General features: G+C 42.6%; 1 protein-coding gene across 1 annotated transcript in view; it reads left to right on the forward strand.

Annotated features, from left to right (window-relative positions):
- The window catches only part of ELAPOR2 (endosome-lysosome associated apoptosis and autophagy regulator family member 2), a 94,136-nt gene that overhangs the window by 38,912 nt on the left and 32,025 nt on the right, over positions 1-23,199 (forward strand). The window contains exon 2 of the mRNA XM_068189544.1: positions 9,617-9,737. Within this exon, the coding sequence (XP_068045645.1) occupies positions 9,617-9,737 (121 nt within the window). The remainder of the gene's footprint in view (positions 1-9,616; positions 9,738-23,199) is intronic.

The raw sequence follows: 23,199 nt of genomic DNA on the forward strand, positions 1-23,199 counted from the left end.
AGTCTGTCTTTGATGAAGATTTGTAAGGCTTTGTTGCTAAGAACCAGAATATGCATTTGGAGATTCTGTTGAGTGGCTTTGGAGATGTGTATCCCTAGAGACTGTGTTAATTTCCATATTCATTAAAATGTTCTGTGGTGCCTGAGAGACCCAAATCCTTGAATAATAAAGCTGTGGAAGCTGGGAAAGAAGACATCAGGATCAAGGAGTACTTTTGCCATCAATTTAATCCAGTCTAAGTCTGTGTGAGCAATAGGTCAGTCCTGTTCCTGACTGAAAATGCTTTTCTTCCTCTCCATCTTTCTGCCTTGGCCACCCATTTCCACTCCTTCCTGTGTCCACAACAGTGCTGACAGAGTGTGCAGGGAGCTGTTCTGCTGAAAATTAGGAGAAAAAATGACTTTATGATGGATCAGGTTCTTTTTAGATGTAGTGCTGACACAAGAGAAAAGAAAAATGTGGTTTGGGGCAGGCAAATTGCTCAACACTCCTTATTAGCTTATTAAGCCATCACTGGATGGCAAATGCAGCTTGTCTGGCTGAAAATAATCTTTTCACGTGTCATTTTGTGCCATCCTATAGAATTCTCTGTTTGATATCTCCTCCCATGAAATCCAATGGGATTATTTTGAAAGGAAGAAAGGTTTTTGCCTTCCTTAGAGCTTCACTTGCAAGGATGACAGTGACCATTACCTGTTATTTAAACAACATCAGGGTGATGAGTGCTTGAGCTGGTTAACTGTGGCTCATCCTCTTGTCCTTTGAAATGAATGGATATCTTTTATTGACTTAACTGGACAACAGATAAGGCCCTGGATGAAAGAGACAGTGTTTTACTAGAAGCTCCTTGTTTCTGCAGGTTGCAAAAATAAATAATCACAGACACTTTCAAAGATGGCTGGGGTTGGGCTGCACATAGCTTTTTTTGTGAAGTTTTATTTAAAAGAAAAATAAATTTCTCATAGTCAAAGAGCTGCTGGCTGATCTGACCTTTTCAGACTGAAAATGGTCCCTGAAAGGAAAAATAAGGTAATGATAATAAAAAACTCTCCTAGCCATTACTAGACTGCTGCTGAAAGGGATTTGGCAAAGGCTGAAGAAGTGTCAGAGTGAGAAAGTACCATCTCTGCTGGAAGATGACAGTCTCTGACCTGGCTGGTGCCCTGTGAGGCTGGAGAAATCTCCACTGATTCCAGCCAGAGGGAGGGTGCCTGACAGCCAAGAGAAGAACTGTTCAGAGCACAGCCCTGCTGTTTCTTGCAGTTGATGTTGTGTTACATGGGAATGCACTGTCCTTAAGAAACTATCTTCAACAAATCATGCAATAAATATATATAAATATATAGCAGAGTAAATGTGATTTCTTGGAGGGATGCAGCCAACGTTTGAGGCCAGCCGTGCTCTCTGAATCTCTTTATATGCTGAAATGGTATCTTTTGGGCTGCACTTTTCAACAAATAAACCCTTTACCCCTAGATATTTCTCCCAGCTCATCTGCTCAGCTCCCTGGCTGATGATATCTGCTTCATTAGCTGCCTGATGAATGGTCTGAGTACATTAGCATCGTTTTATCGAGCCAATAACTACGAGCTTCACCCTGCAGAGCTGTGCAATATCCATCACTGGGAGGTTTCTAAAAGATTAGGCAAACTTCTGTCAGAAATGGTTTAGGTGTGGGGGGCAAGGACATGAACTAAATGGTTTCTGAAATGCCCTTCTAACTCTGCAACCTCTTAATTTAAAACCCTGCTGTAGTAATTGCACATGATTTCTATCACAAGCATCTCTGGGAGGCTTAGTTGAGAGGTGGACTGGAAGCTGTTCAGAGGCTGCACCAACACATTCAAAATGTCCTCGGCAGCCCAGAAGGCGACAGCTGGTGCAGCAGGAAGGAACAGCAGAGACTTGTCCCACCTAACCTCAGGTACTTGTGTGGAAAGGAGTCTGTACAAACTCTGCAGCTGTGGAGGGAGAAACAGATGCAGTTCATGTGTACTCTGAACATCTGGGATATGCTGGAACCACCTCCTGGTTATCTCTCTGGTGGTCATCATCCCATGCTGCAGCAGGTTCACCAAGAGCAAAGGAAGTCCTTTGACCTAGTTCGTGTGAGACCTCAATGCCTTTTTCATTTCCAGTGGGACACGATATTCATCCAAACACATTTTTATCAGTTGTTGTTTGTAAACATTGCTAAGGGTTGTCCCTGTCTTTCTCCTGCTGACAGAGCTGCTCATGCCTCTTGAACTTCACCCATCATTCTGCAGACATCTGTCCACTGTAGGTCACTCTGCTCACTGGCCTAAGACTGGACATTTATTTTAATACATTTGGGTTAGAATTCTGGTTAAGATTTAAATAGGTTATATAAAAACTTAGTAAAATGCCATTTATTCTGATTCCTTGCAAATATTGATGATATATTTTTGCTGAATTCTGGCTTTCATTCAGTAAACCTCTTCAGTTCATCTTTAATTTGCAGATGGCTTTGGCAGTGTTCCAACCTCAGCTTCTGGTGATTGAAACCTGGTGCATGAATTAGATTTAAGATGCAAATAGCCTGGTTTTGAGAAAGTCTTGAATATATGCAGCTGCCTTGTGAAGTTCTAAGTAATACTATTAGGGCTGGGATTCTTACTGCCAAAACAGCCTCAAATGAATTAGGGGTCCAGAAAAGAGAAATGTGGCAGAATACACATAAATGTCTTTAGGAATTTGGGGATTTAGGAATGATTGAAAGCCTGGCTCAAATTTTCAGCTGAAAATCACTGATATAAGTAATTTCAAAGGAGATTAAGGAGGAATGTGCTCATGTGTGGGGGGAGTGTAGAGCTGGGCATTAGGTCTGGAAGAGTGATGTGACAGCCCTGCTGAGTCAAGGGTCTGTTGCTTCCTCATGGGCTGGGGTGATAGGAGCACAGAGGGGCAGCAGGGATATTTGGGATACAATTAAAAATAATGTGTGGTAAAAGAGGAGGAAGGGCTGGAAGCTCAAAACTAACAAGAAATGGGAACTTGCCTCTCATTTTCAAGGCCTGAATTAGAAGTGACTGATAAGCAGCCCTTGAAAGCTCTGGAGTTGTCTCAAAGTGTTGAAAGCATAGTCCCTGAGTGTGCTAATGCTATGGATGCCAGACATGGGAAACAGCCACGCAGGGAGAATGCCATGTCTCTGCATCTGCTCTCTTTTGGGGTGACATTTCTTGGAGTAGCAGGGAAGTGAAAATATTGACTCATTTTCATTGAGATTAGTCTGGGGGGAATCACAGCAGTGCTCAGTGAGGTTGGGTTCCCTTCTTATCTCTGCCTGTAGCCATTCTTTCCTTAAAAGAGGCTTTTATTCGTGAGGAGGATTGAGGGTTTTTTTAATAAATACGCAACTAATCCCTATTGTACATGTAAATATAGACAGCACAGAGGTCTGTAAAGATTATGGATGCCCCTTTTGGCAAGCAGTATCTTTTAATAGCATTGTGTGCAGTTAATCGGGTTAAGCAAAAGTATCAGTAGAACAAGAAGTCCACATTCAGGGAAGGCGTAAGTGACAACCCTCTTGAGAGTTGTTGGTTAGTGATATTGGCCAGGTAGCATAGAAGAGTTTTTCGTTGTTGTTGGTTTTTTGTTTTTTGTTTCTTTTTTTTTTTTTTTTTTTTTTTTTTTATTTGGCTCAGTGATGTCTGTGGTTGGAAAACAACAGGAGTAGAGCAAGCTGTTAAATTGCAGGAGCCTTTTGCTATCGTGTTTCATAACAGATATGGTAAATGCTCTTTGCTCCTGGGCTTCATCCAGTATTTTCTGCCCAGACTGAGTGTTCAGTGCATTGGGAACTGGTTGTAAGGGCTTGTGCCCTTTCTGCTCTTCGGTTCTAAATAAGTGGAAGGAGTGCAAGGCATCTCCCATCTATGTGAAAGGCAGGAATGAAGAAATTGGTGCAGAAAAATAGGAAGGGCACTGAAGAGGGTGTTGCTCTTTGTCAAGGAGAAAGCTCGTTGCTACGGGGGTTGTCTGGAAGAAAGCTGTCCAGTCAGTGGATAAGAAAACAATATTTGTAGAGTTTCAGAAATGCCCTGAAATAGGCATTTACTTTAAGACAGAGGATCTGTGCCCTGGAAATGCCCGTGTCAGTCAATCCTGTTGTGGAGGACTGTGAGATGTCTAGCTCAGATGCAGAGGTCTGGAAACATCTAACATTACATGCACTGGGCCTGGAGAGCTGGGCGTGGAGGGGCACTTGGTACCACTTAAAGTGAAGACAAGAATTGTATGAGATGGGGGCAGTGGAGCTGCAGGGGACACAGGGTGGGACACGCCTTGCTGAAGTGTTGCTCAGGCAGCTCCTGGTGGGCTGGGAGCTGGGGAAGGGCTGCAGGGCAGGAGGTGTGTGTGCCCCAGGGAGCCAGGAGATCTCTGCTGGAGCTTTGCACAGGATGCATGCGAGGGTGCCAAGCCCACACATCGATCCCACATTGATGGGTTTTGAGCATAGGGTGCTGGAAAAATTCCGTCGTGTTTTCCTCCCCCTGGCAGAGCTGTGACCAGTGCACCATCTCTTTCACGTCATGTGCATGCACAAAGGCTTCTCTTTTGTGCAGGATGTCCTTCAAAGAGAGCATGTGTAGGTCAGAGAGTTTCTCATTACAGCTTTGCATGGTACTGCTGATGTGATTTCACTGATTCTCCAAGAACAATAAAGCAAAATTCAGGACAGGGTAAAGCAAACACAGATGCCTATTTTTGGTAGCATTTTTCAGGTTACTATTAAGTTTTCATTTGAAATTTAATGCTGAGGACTACACATTGATCCTGAGCGGTTTCTTGGAACAGCATCAATTTTCCATTTAGAAAATTGCATTTTTTCCAAGTTTAACTCTATGTGGGATGTTGTTAATTTTTTCCTGAGAGACACTTTCCAATGGAAACTTCCTCTTTGGGTCTGAAATTCAAACCGGTTTTGTCAAACCCTAGGAATTATGATCAATAAAATAGGAAATGCTATAGGAAATTAGAGCTGAACTAGGGGAGGGACATATTTAGAAGATGAAGGCCAAGTGCAGAAAAGTAATAAAACAGAGTCAGAATTACAGTTAAAATTAAAACAGGCCTGTGGCCAAATGTAAAGATACTGGATGGGTAGATGATAGTAGGAAGAAATATTGAAAGCAAAGCCAAAGTAGTAGCTGGCAACAGATAACATCTGGCAATGGATTTGCCATGAAATTCACTTCAAAGAACTGGTAGGTGAAGAAATTTTTCTGTCGTGGGGTTGAAAGTAGACAATCTTTAGTGTCCTTTCAATGTAAGCCATTCTATGATTCCATGAGGAAATGCCAAAATGTCTCATTTTTCCATGAGAAACTAAGGTGTTGTAAGTGTCCCATGGTGCTGTGGTGGTTCCATGGTCAGCCTTCTATATTTGGAAGTCAAAATTCCTGAGGCAGATTAGAAGCTCTGAGCCCAGGGAGCAGCACTAATGGGCAATTTCCAGTAAACATTCCTGCAAACACTCTGTGTGATGGAAGCTGTGGGTGCTGCAGCCAAGGTGTGCTTCCAGCTCACAGGGATGGACCTGAGCTACACTGGGGGCTGAGGACATCACCGTGGCTGTTAAACCAGTTTGAGGTGCTGGATCATGTTGCTGAACCACAGGTTCCTGCACTTACATTCACCCACCATATGGAATTCACCATTCCACCCACGCTGGTGAATTTAAAGCTGAAGTTATGTGCTGCTGCTGTGCCTGTGATGCAGCATAAATGTATTTTGATTATACAAGATGGATACAGCTGGGCCCTCAGTGTTTGTTTTATAGAATCATTGCATCACAGAATGGTTTGTGTTGGGAGGAGACCTTAAAGATCTCATACCAAGCCCTGTGGCACAGGCAGGGACATCTTCCACTGTGGGTTTTAGGTTCGGCAGCTCTTAGGGGGCTTCTTTGGTAGCGGGAAACTTTCTTGAAGCAGTTCTTTGTCAGGAAAAGCAGACGCACGGGACTTTTTCGGTCTTCAGGTTCTTGTTTTATTGTTATCTTATCATGACTTCAGCACACTGTCTGCACCTAGACTTTGTATTCAGGAAAACAGCACAAAAATGGCTAACGACCTCATGTTGCAAAGCCTTTTAAGTTTAATCAAAAACTAAACTTCCCAATTAAGAAGTGACACCTAGATTATTTCCCTTTTTAACCCAATAACTGACCCCTAAAGACCTGCAATGCGGATTTTACTACCTAATTAAAAGATACCACCCAAACCTAAGAAGAAGAAGGAAGAAGAAGAAAGAAGAAAGGAGCCTGAGACAACACCTTGTACCCTTTATCTTGTATTTGTCTACAGTATGCTAAAAATCTTAAAACCTAAATTTCTCGCCCATGTGACATACTAAACTACTCTACAATTTATTTCACACTTTTGTGGTTTCTAGCTTACTTTGAAGCTTTGGGGGCTTTCTCCATGAATGAGGGTCAAAGTCAGTGTTTTCTTGGAAGTCAGAGCACCCCAGGGCAGACAGGGGGATATTCCCCTTTCCCTGGGTTCCCACATTCCACTATCCCAGGTTCTCAAAGCTCCATCCAACCTGGCCTCAAACTCTTCCATGGAGGAGGTATCTACAGTTTCTCTGGGCAATTTTTTTTTCCTGATTTTTTGCAGGAAGGTTGGAACTAGATCTTTAACGTTCCAACCTAGACCCTTCTGGGATTCTGTGGTTCTCTGATTCTAAGAGAGTAGCATTTGTAGCTGGCAGAGATTTTTGGAGCCATGCATGTGTGTGCAACCAAAGGCAAAAGTTAATTTGAAGAGTCCTCAATACAGTCACTTATCAGACAAACAGCCATGTCCATAGAGGTGTTTTCAGACACAAGGCTGAGTTGAAAGTCAGGTAGAAAACAAACGAACAAAAACCCCACCCCAACCACTCATCCACAAGGGAACTGAGCGTAGTACAGGGAAAAGTAATGGAAACACACAGAACTCTTGTTCTGCTGTACAAACCTTTTGAGTCTTGTGGCTCCTCTGCGGACACAGTTACACACAGGGATGGGGTGATCAGAGGGAATGACATGTGTTGAGTCCATCTCTCCAGGAACCTCACCTGACTGGTTAAAGCAGGAGAGGTTTCTGTGGAGGGATGGAAACTTGACTCATCTGGCTGAATATGGAAAGGAGAGCAGAAGTCTTTTATAATTTTTGTTAGTGTCCTGAATTTTGAATCCCTGTTGATAGCTGACAGTTATCCAGCCATTAGAGGAGATGTTTCTGCACGGCATGATGTGTCCCTCACAGCTGCCCCACTTTTGGGACCTGCTTTGTTTGCAGAGGGATTGCATTGCTGGCTCAGCATCACTGAAGTATGCTTTGGGAGGGTGGCTATGAGAGCAACCTGGATTGTTGACACCAAACTGCTCACTGTAATTTAAAAAAAAAATCTGATATTAAATAGAAGATGGATCTGCAAGTAGGTCAGAGTTAGAGCACTTCAATATCCTTTCCTTTGCTTCACTCCAGTCTTGCATATTTAATTTAATAGATACATTTTTTTCTTATGTCATATGAACTAAGAGATTAATCTATTACATTTGTCATTTGTGTATTCTGGTTGCCTTATGGCAGATTTCATACTGAGATGATTCGGGAATATTTTTTTAAAGTATTCCTGAAAGATTGCATAATGAGATGAAAGGGGGGAAATACATATTATAATTGAGTATATTTGTAGAGTTGACAGTGTGTTATATCTTATTTCATGTGTTGATCTGGGTTTGGTTTTTTTGAGACAAATAGTTTTCCTTTCCACAGTGCTGTGAGTTAGGAGTCTAAACCATTGATTGAACTACAGAGATAATTATTCAGCCATGAAAATATTAATTCCAGAGAAATCAGATTATTATTTGCACCTGGATGCAAAATAGCAAAGGCTTTAATGATGTTTAGGTAGAACTTTATTAACATTTGAATATCTCTGGAGAGCTATGGTAACAGTAGGAGAAGTATTAAACTCAGTATTGTTTGTTTTTCTGCAAATAAATGAGGAGAATTGCAAGTCTTCTCCATGTGAAGAATTTGCAGGACATTTGCAGGAATTAACTAATCTATATCAGAGCCAGCATGGATCAACTCTTATCCACCTGATCCCCCTTCTTCTGCTCCATCATGTACAATGTCAGTTGCAAGGAAAGGAACAGGAGAAGATTGCCCCCAAATTAATCCCTGTGTGCACAGAGTAGCACCTCCTAGGGCATCAGAATAAGGGCCTGATGTCTGCAGTCATGGCAGGAAGGCAGATTTCTGCTGCCCCTTGGGTGGGGTTTGCTGTAGTGAGAGTGAGCTGCAGCGGCTGAAGAGCTCTTGTTCTTGTGCTTGGGCTGCAGACACGGCCGCTGCCTCCTCTCCTTGTTCGTGGCCAGTCCTGCCTGGAGAAGACAGATAAATTGAAAGGAGCCCACCAGATTTTATGGATCACCACACCAGGCTGCCCCGAAGCTTCTTAAACACTGAGCCTGTGGCTAAATTTTCCTTGGTACCATGCTTTTTGGTGGTACTTTCATGGGCCAGGAAGGGATGTGCAGTGTTGGAGGTGGGGGTCCCCTGAGGAAATGAAGAAGACTCCATCCAAGTTTAGTGGCTAGTTTTCCTCTGTAGCCAGTGGGGAGAAAGAAGTGTTTCTAGGATGTGTTATCTCCTTGTCCCCTCTGCAACAGGCATCTAAAATAGGCACATAACCAATGTTTTACCTTGGTTAACTGCAGAGGGAGCTGGAGGTGGCTTTGGCCATATGGAACCATCTTATGGAGCTTGCCAGGGCGTGTCATTTGAACATGGGTCTGTTCCCTCTGAAGAAGGTTATCACCATTTCTGCCAGCTCCACCCAAACTGGTTGAAAAATGAGATGTTGCTGAGGTTTATTTTAATCAAAAACTTCAGGGCTATGAATTTGAAAACAGAGCTATAAACACAAAACTAAAAATGTAATTAAATGTGAGTCTAGATTTTATGTGGGATCTGAATCAATACTATTAATAAGACAAATAGCTAATATTCCTTCCTAGCTAATGCTAGGAAGTTTCTTACTCTTTTTCACTGAGTCTGCCCAGGGCTTATCTCAGCCCCAGAGACCACAGGACTGCTCTCCCCTCACACCACAATTCTGCCTTGAGGTACTCCTCAGAGCTGACCCTGGATGACATTTTCAGAGGTGTCCCAATACCAGGTTTATCTGCCCTAATTTGCCTGGGATTCCTCTGAAGCTGACAAATATATTGATAAAAGAGGAAGTCTCCTTGGCTACTGTAGATCAGATACTGTGATGGACAGAAATTTTCCATCAATCCTGCTCTAGGAGACTGGGGAAAATATTCTAGTGGAATCTGCCTCCTGTCTATCTATTTGCTTTTGCAAATCCCACCTTCTGCCCTAGCATTTGTGCTGCGCAGCATCTGATGAGAGCCGTGTTTGCTCCGTGATGATACACGGCAATCATCAAAGCTGCACAGTATGTTCCACGCCAGCTACTTCCTCTCTGGTTTAATTACAACTGAGTTTGCTAATCCCAGTCTTGATTAATGAGCTTAATATGCAAATGTTATGATGAAACTGAAACTCTTTGTAATTGCTTGCAGACAGATTACCACTTCGAGTACACGGAGTGCGACAGCAGTGGCTCCAGATGGAGGGTGGCTGTCCCGAATCCGTCAGTGGAGTGCTCTGGACTACCTGACCCCGTGAGAGGGAAGGAATGCAGTATGTTGTGACTTTTCATTTTACAGACTGTTACTGGCTTTTTGTGCTATTTACATTTGTAGGGCTGTCACTGATGTCTCGAGTTTCCCTGAGTTGTCCTTCCCTTCCAACCCAGCTTTCTCTCCCCTGGAGATGTGGAGCAGGGATTGTCTTTGCAGTGTATCCATGAAAGTCACTGCTACATTTACGCTTTTATGCTGATTCACAGACAAGGCACATCTGTGACAGCACCCCCTGAAGAGCTGTGGTTGCTTGGACTGAGCTGCCCTGCTCTCCAGCTCTGCAGCTCTCCAGTCATTTATAGCTGTATTGGCCAAAATGGTGACCACCAGTGGTCAAACTATATTTGCATAGTGTCCACATTCTCATTACTTCCATTATTTAGCTAATTCATAAGCTGAATGCACAAGGAATGGTAAATGTCTTATTTGCTTGAGTATTTTTATGATGAATCTCCTGCATTTTATTTATTTATGCATTTATTTTTTAACAACTTGGAGTGTTTTCATATCACTTGGTTCTGCATTTTTTTTTATGTTGGAACACTTCTTTGCATCTGGGGGATATAAACAAACTGCTGCTCTTCAAACACATCCCTCACTGTTTCATAGCTTCCCAGTCTGAATGCTCTTTCCCATCACACTCCCTTGCTCCAGCAATTCTCTCCACAAAAGATCCTATCAGTAATTTATACCAGGTGGTATAAATTATTGTATCTGACAAACAGGATGAACAATGGCAACATCTTTTCAGTTCTATTGCAGCAGATGTCAGATTTACTCACTTCTGACTCTGCTCCTCTAAAGGTTTATTTTCATTTCTCTATGTTCCAGTGTGAGGTACATAAATGTTTTCTGTAGCAGTGTTGATCACTGTAAGGTTTCTTGCTGCTTGCAAGCATCATTTGAGAATGTGTCATTCCTGGTATTTGGATTTAGTTTCCAGGGTTTTAAATGTGGGATCTCTGTATATGCTTAGGATGTGCTTTTTCAATTACAGAAATATAGACCTGAAAAGCACCTCAGATGATCCTATAATTCACCCTCCAGTCCAAATAGCTGTAGTAGAAATGACTGTCATTCATGACTGATATTTGGCTGGACTGTTTTCAGGCACCTCTTGTGATGAAGAGCCCAAAAGCTCTCCAGATATTTGCTCATACATTTAGTTCTTTTCATTTCCCCTCCTGTTATAGATTTTTCTGCTGTTGAATCTCCCTTGTTATACTTCAAGCCTATCAATTTTGCTGCCTGTACTATAAAGGAGCAGATAGTTTTATTTCTTCTGCTGCACAACCACTTTTGGTGTACCCTGGAGGACATAGGTATAACTATTTTTTTGTGACACACATTATTTCTTCTTAAATCTTGTGATAAATGGTTTAAGTCCAGCAACATTACACTATCCTCAACTTTCTGCTACAGATTTTGACAAATGGTTCACTTCCCTCTTCATCTTCTATTGTTTGTGCCTCTTTCTGGTCTTAAATCAATTCCAATGATAATTCAGCTGGTTTATAACAATATCTGGCCCCTGCTAGACAAGGTGTAAAATTTTCCCAGTAGATGAGCTCTGATATTATACACCAAAATACAGGATTCTGTTAAATACACTGGAAAACTCATCTCCTTCTTGTAGTGTTGGTGTTAAATCCCACGGCAATTCAGCTGGTCTGAGAAGCAATCAGATATTTGACTTTTTTACTGAACCCCTCAGATCCCATCTCCCTGGGCTCTTGGAGTTCTGTCTTTTTTTTTTCTGTCTGTAGTAAATTAACTGGCAGCAGGGGCTGTCTGGCTATGTTCTGATGGCAAAAGTAATTTTAGGTTTTCTCATCTCTTAGTCTTTCACCTTTTGCTTAAAGAACAACCAATCTTTCACCCTGAAAACATGAATCTGTCAACAGCAGTTGGTCACTGTAGGAATGTGTAGAGAAGCTTTCCCTTCCAGCTTGGTTAACGTAGTGGTTTTTACTGTAAAATATTTTAACCAGCATAGAGTTTGGCTGACAGTCCATTTTCCAGTGGGTGGGATAAACTGGGAGAGGCACCTTTTGAAAAGTGACTGCCCCACAAATCTCTAGAGTTTGCACGTGGGGGTATGTTGTTGATGGTGAGTTGTGTTGAAGATGCTGACAGATATTTCCTTGCTGTCTTGTCGTATTCTCTAAGCTGGTGGCCTCTGTCTCATCTGACAATACAGCAGCTGTACCATGGACATCTTACACTAAAAGCATGAATTCCTGCAGCCTAAGGAAAAGAAAAGGTTCTGTATCTGAGGCTTCTACAAGTCGTGTTCTTGTTGGATTGTGTGCAGAGTGAGATTTGTGCTGCAGGCTTGGCCAGGGGCTGCACACAACTCACATTAACAGCTCCTTGAGATGCCTTCCTTCTCTCTTAGGCCTGGTACTATTTTATCCCAAAGTCTATCAGGAAATGCCAGAACTATGCCATATCCTCTGAGATGAGTCTTTCTGGTCGTACTACAAATTTATTCAGATTCTCCTATGTCTCACAGGTCCTACCCTATGCCAGGACATAGGAACTGGGGCTCATTTTGGCATTTGTTGGAATCCTGGAGTCCCCTTGGGTTCCTCTTTGGTCCTTCAACCTTCAGAATCAGGGCCTACAGTAAAATCACTCTGGGTAGGACAATTTCCAGCTTCCAGTTTCCTCCTTCCAGAGGTCTGCTATCTTCAGATGTTCTGTTCAGCGTCAATTAATCCTGAGATACTTTGTGGCCAACTATGTCTCTGCTTTTAAGAGAGGGTTGCACTTGTATAGCAGTTGCAGTTGTGAAGCAGCATGAGCTCTTAGGGCTTTTTTAATTGTTTCCTTGAGGTTGGTGGAGCCCTCAGTGGACACAATGGAATGAGGTAATCTGTATGAGAAAGTGAGTTTTTTTGGAACACATCTGCCATCACTGCTGACTTCACAATGTTTGCAGTTTTCATCTACTCAGAAATGCTGCTGCTTGAGAATATCTGCCACTGATCTTTACTGCTCCCTGAAAAGAGAAGTGATGTGCAGGCTGTCATTAATTTTGAATCCTGAGAATACTGTGCCAACCTCTTCTTATTCCAAATGCTCAGCAGTCGCTCTCTTTAAATTGTGCCTGAACTAGAAATTTGAAAGATGGTATAACAATATGTTAAATGTCTCCTGCTTTGTAAATACGTCTAGACTGTGGCTTCCAGTGGAGTGGAAAGACTCTTGAGATTGCTAAAAATATGTCAGCCCAGGTGCTTCCCATATCTGGAGCAATTGAACTGTGGCATCAGAGCTCAGTCGGTGTCTTGAGATGTGCTCATTTTCAGGATGTTGTGTTTTACTGCTTTTCATTTGAATGAAACCATTTAAAATTAGGTTGGATGTCTCTGTGCTCTGCTGCATTTTGAAGCACACAGTGACCTGCAAATCACAGCTGACTGTGTCCTGCTGAGCACAGCCTCAACATTCCCTAAAACTGCTGTAGGCTCTGAAACATGCCAGGATTCTACCCTGTTTTTGAGTCTTCAGAAGCTTAATCAGCACAGTTTACCTGCAGAGAAGAAAGTGTCCTCTGAGAAATAGTCATGGGGCGCATAGTAGACAGGGCTGTCATATTTTGACTGCTTTATGACCTGGTTACTAGGAGAAGGATTTTTACACTTTTTTCTTTCCATGAACACAGAGCAGCACAATGATCCACCTTCCCCTCCTGCTACCCTCCTGCCCTCCACATCTCTCCCATGTAGGTGGTAGGTGGGAAGAAAGGAGGCTCACATGAGAGATTTTTGTGGTGCTGTAGGAAGTCCTGCTATGCAGTGACCCAGATATGTGAGGGAAGCTGCAGTAGCAGCTCTGTAGTTGCAAGGCACTGGGGCAACGTGCCCTGTTCTGTATTTCACTCCCCTCTATTTTTTTTCTTTTTTTCTGTTCTCCTTGCTCTATGGAGCTGCTGTCACCACTTTCAGACCCTGCAGCCTGTGTTTTCCCATTCAGCATGGCATGGTACCTCAGTGGCCACCCTGTGGGGCTGGGCTAGGTCTGGACAGGCCATGGCATGGCCACACCAGACTGCTTGGGCACCTCTCTGAGGTTTCTGTTTGTTCAGAGCTGAGTCACATTTTTGATGCTGCCACATCATGGTTGCAAGGGTTCCTGTGAAGAGATGCATTAAAAGTCCAGAAAGATTTTGGCTAGGGAAAAGGTAATACTTTTTACTTCTAGAGTTATTCTGGCTCTCCTCTGCTTCCCATTTAAGGTATCCTCTCTGGGCATCTTCCCAATACTGTTCTGGAGATCAGGTACATACATGGAGGTGGGAGTGGCAGACAGAGAGCCTCCTTCAGCAGAATCCAGACCTCTGAATCACTCCTGACAGTTGGGTATTTGCTTTACTAATTTGATCTCCTTCATTTTAATTACCACAGATCTCTCTCTGATCCCTTCATGAGCCTGATAGCAGGAAGGGAGTTTAGCTGATAAGGATCACTGCCATCAGGGCAGTTGCTTGGCTTTTAAAATGGAAAATATTGATGGCAGTCCTAGGGAGCAGCTTGCTTTAGGGCTAAGGCCTTTCCTGCACCCCCTTATGGCTGGGATCTCTGGGAGCCCTTTGTTTTGGTGTGGGGCTATAGGCAGTGTCTAATGGGGATTTTTTGGGATTTGGCAGTGGGAGCAGCACTTGGCATGGTGCTCCTGCTGACACTCCACTGCAGTCTGTTTTTGTGTCCACCGTCAGGCTCTTCTGCCAGCCTGACCATATGCTGCATGTTTTACACTCCAGAGTCTGAATTTGGAGCCTTCCTTCCTTCCTTCCTCCCTCCCTTCCTTCCTTCCTCCCTCCCTTCCTCCCCCTCCAGTACAGCCCAATTACCTGGTTCAGGGTGTGCCCTTGTTGTGCCCAGGTGCACTGATATTCTCATCTCAGCAGAATTGTTGCCCAAAAAGAGCTTAAAGTTCACATTTTGACCTCATATTCTTTTAAAATATTAATTCTCTTGTTCCACAGAATATTTGTTATTTTTTGCCATCCTAGGCAAGAATAGGTTGTACCTTATCTCATAAATGTCTGCTCATTTTGTAGTGCTGTGTGCATAATAAAGAAACTTATATATTTTCATTTATATAGTGAAAATAATAGAACATTTTTAAAGGAGTTGGATTTGCTGTGTTCAAGAGGAAAAAGTGCTGATGGGGTCATTATTATAGTCAATATCAAAATGCTAGTTGTAATCAGGAAGATTTTTAAAGAAACGATACAAAAAAAAAAAGTTGATAATATAGAAGAACTTGATCATATTATTGGAACAGGATGCCCAGGGAGGTGGTGGAATCACCATCCTTGCAAGTGTTGAAAAACCATGTAGATGTGGCACCTGGGGGCATGGTTTATTGGTGGAGTTGGCAGTGTTGGGTTAATGGTTGGACTTGATGCTTTTAGAGGTCTTTTCCAACTGTAATAATTCTGTGATTCTGTGGCTCTGCTTAGCAAAGTGCACCTTCACCTGGTGCCACTGAGGTGGGAGCAACTTCTTTGAAATCAGAAATGTGCTTCAGTTTCGAAATGAGTTGTGTGAGCCTGTACCAAATGAGAAATGTGAAAAGCTCCACCAACTTCAGAAAATAGACTGTCCTCAGTTACAATGGGCTTTACTGGAGTCTGAGAGCAAAATTTGACCTGATTTATTGCAATTGAGCTATGTTTGTTGAGTGTATTCTGACTTGTGTAATCTGCTCCCAGGATACCACAGGAGGACAAACGGATCTTCCTGCTAATTGCAGTCTCAATTAGGCAAAATGACCTTTTTAAGGCTGTACACTTTATAACACTTTAGGGCAATTTAAATGATCAGCAGGAGTTTTAGCATTTTTCTTTCATAACGGAAACCTTAAATGAAGGTTTTGAGATTGATGTTCTCTCAGTCTTTGGTTTAGTTGGATATCCCAAGCAAGTAAGAACTGGGTCAGTGAGCATTTGCAAATTTTGTGTGCACACACATATTAATGCAGGGCTGCCATGGATCAAAGGTGTTCAGCTGGCAGGGGTGTGCACAGCACAGTTTGAGAGTTGCTATTGAAAGGCTGTGATTTAGCAAAGCACTTGAGCAGATGTTTATTCCTGTTCCTCTTAGAGCATCCCTGATAATTGGTGTTCATGACTCCGGTCAGGTGTGTGAGTCTTACTGATGGTATTAGGTTTCTCACCTGGGCTGAAGCTTGAGGCTAGACTTCATGGGGTCTCCATGTGGATTGATACCCTGAGAGATACCCCAGTTTTACAAGTATTTTTTCCAGGAATTTTTACTCTGTGCAAGACACTGTCCTTGTGGAACAAGTCACATTGTTGGATTTTTGAAGCACGGATTCAAAACAAAATAGGTAAATACTTAAAAAGCTGAAGAGTTTGCACAGAACCCTCAGAATTTAATTCTCTTCTCTGGGGAAAAGTTACTGAGAACTGCATGTTTATGTGTGTACTTAGTTTATGAAGGGAAAAGTTAGCCTTAGTGTCTTTTGATGAATTCTTCACCTTGGTTGTGTACACAATGTAATTAAAAAAGTTAGAAAGAAATTCCTCTGAGTTGCTAATTTCTCTTTCAATAGGGAAGCAGCTGGCAAGACCTTGAGATTTGTTATGGCTTGGTAGGGGGATGAGAGGAAAAGAGTCTGTGCGTGTGCAGAGAACATCAAATGGCACTAGAATCACTTTGATTGATGAACAATCAAAATATGCCTGAAGGAGTCAGTAGGGGCTGGAGAGCTGCTCACTCACCTCCAGATCTGTTTCCTGCCATCTCCACTGGGATGGCTGTTGAAACCCTGGTAGCAAATGTGCTTCCTAACCTCTTGGTGATCGTTGCATTCCTGCTCTCTACACCACACTGCTGTGGATTGATTATTTCCATTCCAAACCCACACCTTTCAGTGTCCAAATGATGCAATAAAGTGATAATAAAAGTGTTCTATGTGCCAGTGTCAGGCCAGCTGGGGAAAAGAGGTGAGCTGAAAACAAACTTTGTTCTATTTCATTATTTTTTGGATAAAAGAAAAACTATGTATTCCTATGAAATACAAAGGTTTTTCACAGAAGGTACTCTTCTATACTATATAGGTATTATACTATACTAGGTACCATAACCCAAGTTATATCAGGTTTCAGTTTGATCACATTTCAAGACTAAACAGCCTAGACAGAATTTTTTTTTTCTTTAATTAAGATTCAGTCTAGTTCCTGGTAACACATTGGGAAATAATGACTGAAGAAAACGAACATCAATTATTCACAGTCTATTGGAGAAGCCACGTATAAATTATTCACAGAAGACATTCTGAAGCTGGCAAGATTATAGGAAACATTAATAATAAAGCAATGATTTCTTCTCATCCTTTGTCTTCCTCTTTTTTTTCCTCCTCCTTCTGTATTTTGGTTGGTCCTTGGTTCCATGTTGTGTGGACCCCGATGCCCCAGGGTATCACTGAAAAGCCTCCATGTGCTTGTCCTTGGCCACATCTTCCCCTCCAGGCTTGTGGCATGTGTCTGCTGAAAACAGCAGCTGTTCTGAGACACAGCTGCCTGATGCTGCCAATCTCATATTTCCACCTCTGCCCATGGGAGGCTGAGACAATTCAGCCCTGACTCTGCCTGCAGGAAATGGCAGAATATCACCTGAATCCCAGATTGTGGGGCTTTGGATGAACAACACAGTAATGGAGAGGGGATAGATGGAAAACCAGTGTTTGACATTATTTTTGGTTTGTATTTTTGTTGATTTGTGTAGAATTGCACAATTGTTATCCCCTTCTGATGTTGTACAACCTAGTAAAATCCAGCCCTGTGTCTTTTTTTTTTTTTTAATCCTAATTATCGAGAGCCAGGGAGACACAGAAGAATACACATGAATGTGCACATGTTCAGTGGCAACAGAATAAGCAGAAGACCTGAGATAATTTTAAGTATTGTTAAGTAAGAAATGTCTGGAGGAAAAAGTCTGCTGAGAAGAGTGGTTGAGGTAGAAGTAGTGGGTCCAAGTGGTGTGGGATGGGAAGCTGGATGAGGAAAGAGGGAAGACTGAGTGGCCAGGGCTGCATAAGGGAGGAAAGCAAATGAATACATTATAGTTTGGTGTTGGAGGATGCAGGGTATTGAGACGTCTTTGGTTAATCTTCTGGTGAAATCTCAAATATTCTGATCCCTCTCACAGTGTGGCAGTATCTGAAAGATACTTGACATGAAAACACACTCCAGAGGAAAGTTTCAGCGCTCAGGAGAAGCTGAGTAGCCAAATACATGTGAGGATCTACTCTGTTTGTCAGTCTTTGTTCCTGATAATCCTATCCTGATCTTCAGCATTAGAGAGTTAAGCAATGTGAGAATGTTATGGTCAGTTAGTAGAAATGCAATTTACCAACTCATATTGATCCTAGTCCACCACAATCACCAGGAGGGCCACCGCTGTACTAAAAGACAGAATGTGACCCTGGGGACTTGCAGTCAAAGGTCAAATGAGACAAGCTTGTTTATGGTCTGTTTTGCCCTCTGGGGAGCTGTTTCCATGTCTGCAAAGTGATTGTAAAGTGCAATCAGATCTGCCAAGTGATGTACTTGCACTTTCGAGCAAGCACTCCTCGAAAGTGGTTACACCATGGGCAGGGCTCCTGCTTCAGGATGCCCCAGTCCTTGTGGTGTGTCCTAGGAGGGAGACAGGGGACCACTGATCTTGACTCAAAGAGTTTAAGAGTAAGGGGTTTAATTAGATTTGCTAGTCTGACCTTGCAGACCATTAAAATACACCGAGCAGGGCTGATGGTGGGGCTGATAATGGGTATTTGGCATGAGCTTTTCTTCCATATGGTATCCAGTTATGGCGTGAAACACTTGAGAGACAAAGGGTCCATCACATGCCATGACAGATTGTTCCAACAATCAGTCGTTCCTCCTATTAAAAATCTGTGCATTAGCTCCAATTTGAGTTTGTTTGGGTTCAGCTTCCAGAAGGTAGCTCTTCTTATGCATTTGTCTGCTTGATTAAGAGTGCGGCAGGATCTTGTGTTTGCTCCCCCTGGAGATGCTTATATATTAATCAAGTTGACTCTCAATCTCCTTGTGATAAACTACATAGATTAAGCACTTCAGATCTCTCACTGCAGGACATTACCTCTAATTTTAAAACTATTTGAAATCCTTTTGTTTTGTACTGACCTCATAAAAATTCCAAATCACATCTATATGCAGCATTATAACAATCTTCTTCCCTGTAATACACGTTTCACCCTACATATCTCTACCTCCACCTCTAAATTTATCCAGATCTCAATAGTGACTTTGTTGGATGCCTTGACAGTGGAAGCTCTTGATAAATGGTGGGTCTGCTCTCATCCTCAGCTTACTGCTCTCTGGGATACATTTCAGTCCTCTACAGGCAGGGTTGGCACTCCTTGCCCTGAGCAGCTTGTCTTTACCTCTGACTCTGCTAAAGCACACGGACTTTGAGTGGGCTTAGTCTTGGTAACAGTCTCTACCCTGCCAATCTTGATACCATTCCTTTTCTTTTTGCCTTTTCATTGAGAAAAATGTGGGCAGCTATCAGACTCAGTCCTGGGCAGGCAGAACTGCCCTCTTCCTCCCTGCTCAAGGATGGTTTCTTATCGACAGCCCCATCTGAGGTCTGTTACTCAGGAAGTTCTCAATCCTATTCAGGTGTTGCCCGCTGGTGTTGTGCAGCACCACCTTTCTTCATCAGTGACATGCAAAACTAAGCTAACTGTATTAGGAACCCTAAGTCTATGACATCCACTCTGCCACCTTCATCAAGTGACTTGTCATTCTTTTGAAGAATGAAATGAGGTCTGTTTGAGAAGACTTATACAGTGGTGGCTATTAGTAGTGGATCTCATGTCAAATTTTTATTTAGTGCATATGCTGTCAGCTTTATTGCACGTGTGTGTGAATGTGTGTGGCTGCCTGTGGCAATGTCTAGTTAAACAGTACTTTACAGCATCTTGTTGTGAGAAAGACTAGTCACCTGTACAAACCACAACATCTTTTTTTTTTTTTTTTCCTTCTGTAGTTATTTAGGAAAGCTACAGCTGGGAATCACCAATAATTGTATCAGCTCCAAAGGCAGCAGTGTATCCAGCACCACAGTGTGTCATGCTGTTCCTAACTGCCTCTGGAAATGTTCTTCCAATTTTAAAAATGCCCATGGTGGGGCAAGTCATGAAATCTTTTCATGAATTTCACAGGTTTTTTTTCACAGAAAGATCACATCCAGTCTGCACAATGTGCATTGCTCTGTGTAAGTTGGTGTGTAACACCCAAACTGATATTTGAAAGGTGTATTAGTAAAGTTTGCAGATAGAGAGGGATAGAAAATAGTGATGTCCAGTTATCCAGCAGAGATGATTTCTCTGAAAATTAAGTATCAAATGCCTAAACAAATGGACTCTGGGGTCAGGGACGTTCACATAATCTTCCTCTAATGTGGAAGAATAATTTTTTCTTTGGATTCTGGGGAAGTTTAGTGGAGGACAAATCAGAGCACACTCCTAAAATACAGAATTTATGTTCCCAAAATGTTGCATCACTCCTTAACTTCCTAAGTTGTGATGCAGCCCTTCTTGTTGGCAGCATCTCATGTTGTCACCCTCACAAACACAGCGATGCTGCAATAATTCCAGCTGTTTCTGTGGCTGCTGGGAAGTGCTGCATCTGTGCTCAGCTGCGTCTCAGTGATATGGAGCAGCCACGAGGAAGGAGAAGCTCCTGAGATGCCCTGGGATGGATCATCTGTCTGTGCTTTGTCCCTCCACAAGAGACTCTGACCTCCCTGTCTCCAGCTGGGATGAACTCTTGAACTGATGCAATTTAGATTAAAGAAAGTTTGCCCTGGCTTTTGGTCTCCCCCTTGATGGAAGACCAAGTTATGGGACATCAGGAGAGAAGACCATCTTCATGCTCACCACACACTGTATTTCCTCCCCACCCTTCTCCAGCTGGAACGAGACCAAATGTTGCATCTGTTCCAATACTGAAAGTGGTTCATGTTGCCATTAGCCACATTCAGCCCCAAATTGAACCTGGCAAGCAGCTGGCATGCTCAGAGCCAGTTTGCTTGCAGGGGGAACATTTTGATGGGAAATGCTGCTGCCTTTGAAATACAGTTTTTGTAAGGAAAGAAGGTAATTCCCCACCTAAATAAGATGAAGGCTCACCTATTTCCTAGAAGGCGAGAGATGGATGATGTGTCCTGCTTGACAGCTGGCCTGATCTCTTGTACACTTTTATTTCTCTCAAATGATCAGTTTGCAAGGGGTTAAAATATATTAGTTCAGCTAAAGTAACAATCTCTGCTCAACCTTGCTGCAATGGAAGAGGAGGCTCTGCTGCCCTCAGCATCTTCATTATGGCAGTGAATTTCTCACGGTTCTTGACTCCTTAGTTGAATTTCATGATTCTGGAATGGTTAAGCAGCACTCTCAATTTCTTGCTACTTAACTTTCTTTAAAAAAAAAAAGAAAAAGAAAAAAATTGAAATGTTAAAGAATTCAGAGATGTTGTGAGAGAGCTTACATTTCTACTTCCTTTTCTGATAGCTTCTCTCTGCACCCTTCAAAAGGAAAAAATAAAGCAAGATTTATTAATAATGCTAACACAGTGAGTCAGGACATCTTTATATATTTAAGATGAAAAGCTGTACAAAGTGCAGTCACACTTCAGACACACAGGGACATATTCACTGCTTTTGCCCAAATCTCTGAAGAAAGCTGTTTCTACCCCAGGTGCAGGGAGATCCTCTGGCTTGAGCTGAGGTCACACAGTCAGTCAGGTGGGGTGTTAGCTCTACCTCGTGTGCCACTGCTTGTAGTGAACCACTTGCCCTCACTGAGGGTGGATTTTTTTGTCTGTCTGTCAGTGTTTCACAGAAATCCATCATGGCAGGATTTCCTTGTTTATTCCCACCCTAACACCCATCTCTGCCTGGATCTTGCCCACTTTCCTTCTTGGTCCATCACCAGTGGGTAACAAGGTTAGAAATCTGTTGGTTTAAAGGCCATTGGTTCAAATTCAGCGTATGCTGATACAACCAAGAAGGAAAAATGACCCTTTGGCAGATCATTCCATCAAAATAGACCTTAAATCTGCTTTCCAGTGGCACGCATGAAGGACAATAACAGAAAGAAATCCTGCTGGTAGTGGGACAGAAATGGGAGCCAGAACTGTTAGTTGGATTCAGATGGAGATTCATGTTACGCAGCCATAAGTTAATCAAAGTGCTTGCAATAAAGCAAGTTTTTCTGCAGTTTAGGTAAACACTGGCACATCTGTGGAACCACATTTTCTGGGACTTCAGCCGGCATCATTGTTTTAGGCCAATTTCAGCACTTTGGCTGCCAGTCTGATCTCATCCTGCAGTTTCTCAGGCTAATGAGTTTATGTCTGTCAAAGAGAGTGTATGAAATATCTGTCACAGTGCAATGTGGCATGTGTGAAACAGAAGAAAATCCCATCAGTTTTTGGGATGTGAGTTGTGTGCGTTGCTCTGGATCCTGCTTTGGCTTGACTGGTGTAGTTAAAAAATCTGCAAACATCATAGGAAGTACTATGGGCTGCGGAAAGTGCTCATTTGTTTTCCATTCAGGGTGTTCAGTCTCAGAGGACATGATGCAGGGTGGTACTGAGGGAAAGTGGGATGGCCTGCCATTGAAACAAGTGTCTGGGCAAGAGTTATGATTGTGACACAGGCATGGGGCTCTGTGGGCATACAGGACTTCAGCTACTGTCCAGTTTTCTGTTTCATAATGGGAATAATTTCCCTTAGCAGGCAGAGATGTGATCAGGGGGACAAGGAGCATACACCTATTTGAAGGAAATAATTTAGACACATCAGAAAAAAAGCACTTTGTGACTATACCTCCTAATTGTACTTCCCTTAATTACACAGATTTTGAATAATGTCTTTGCTGTGCTGACAACCAGTTGTTATTTTCTCAGCATGTTAATGTCACCCTAATCAAAGATCCTCATCTTCTAGTCACAAACCTGTGGGCGACCTTTTCCAAGACCACATGGTCTATCAGGAAAGATGTTTGAGGCTTTGTAGGTAGTTCATGTGAGGAGAAACACAGAGGGGCCTTTGGATTAGGTCTGCTACTCTCAGACAAGGTTTGTAGTGTTATATTGACTGTCAGCCTGCTGCTGTATGCCCTTCTTAGCTTAGGTGAGTGAGAAAAATCTGTTCTGTCTCTCAAGTACTGGTGGTTTTAATTGAGTTCAAGGTGTAACAGCTGGGTGAACAAGGGTGAGAAGAACTCTATTATAAATCCTCATTTTCACAAATTGCTTTTGGACACAATCTGTCCATAGAGATTTTATTTCTAAAAATCTTATTTTGCCAATGGAGGCGAGCTGCAAATCAGGAGCTGTCACTGGGGTTTGGTTTCAGTGCTGCCACGCCAGTGAAAACCCAGGTGAACAT

This window comes from Anomalospiza imberbis, chromosome 5 (genome assembly GCF_031753505.1).
Source record: "Anomalospiza imberbis isolate Cuckoo-Finch-1a 21T00152 chromosome 5, ASM3175350v1, whole genome shotgun sequence".
Classification (NCBI taxonomy): Eukaryota; Metazoa; Chordata; class Aves; order Passeriformes; family Viduidae; genus Anomalospiza; species Anomalospiza imberbis.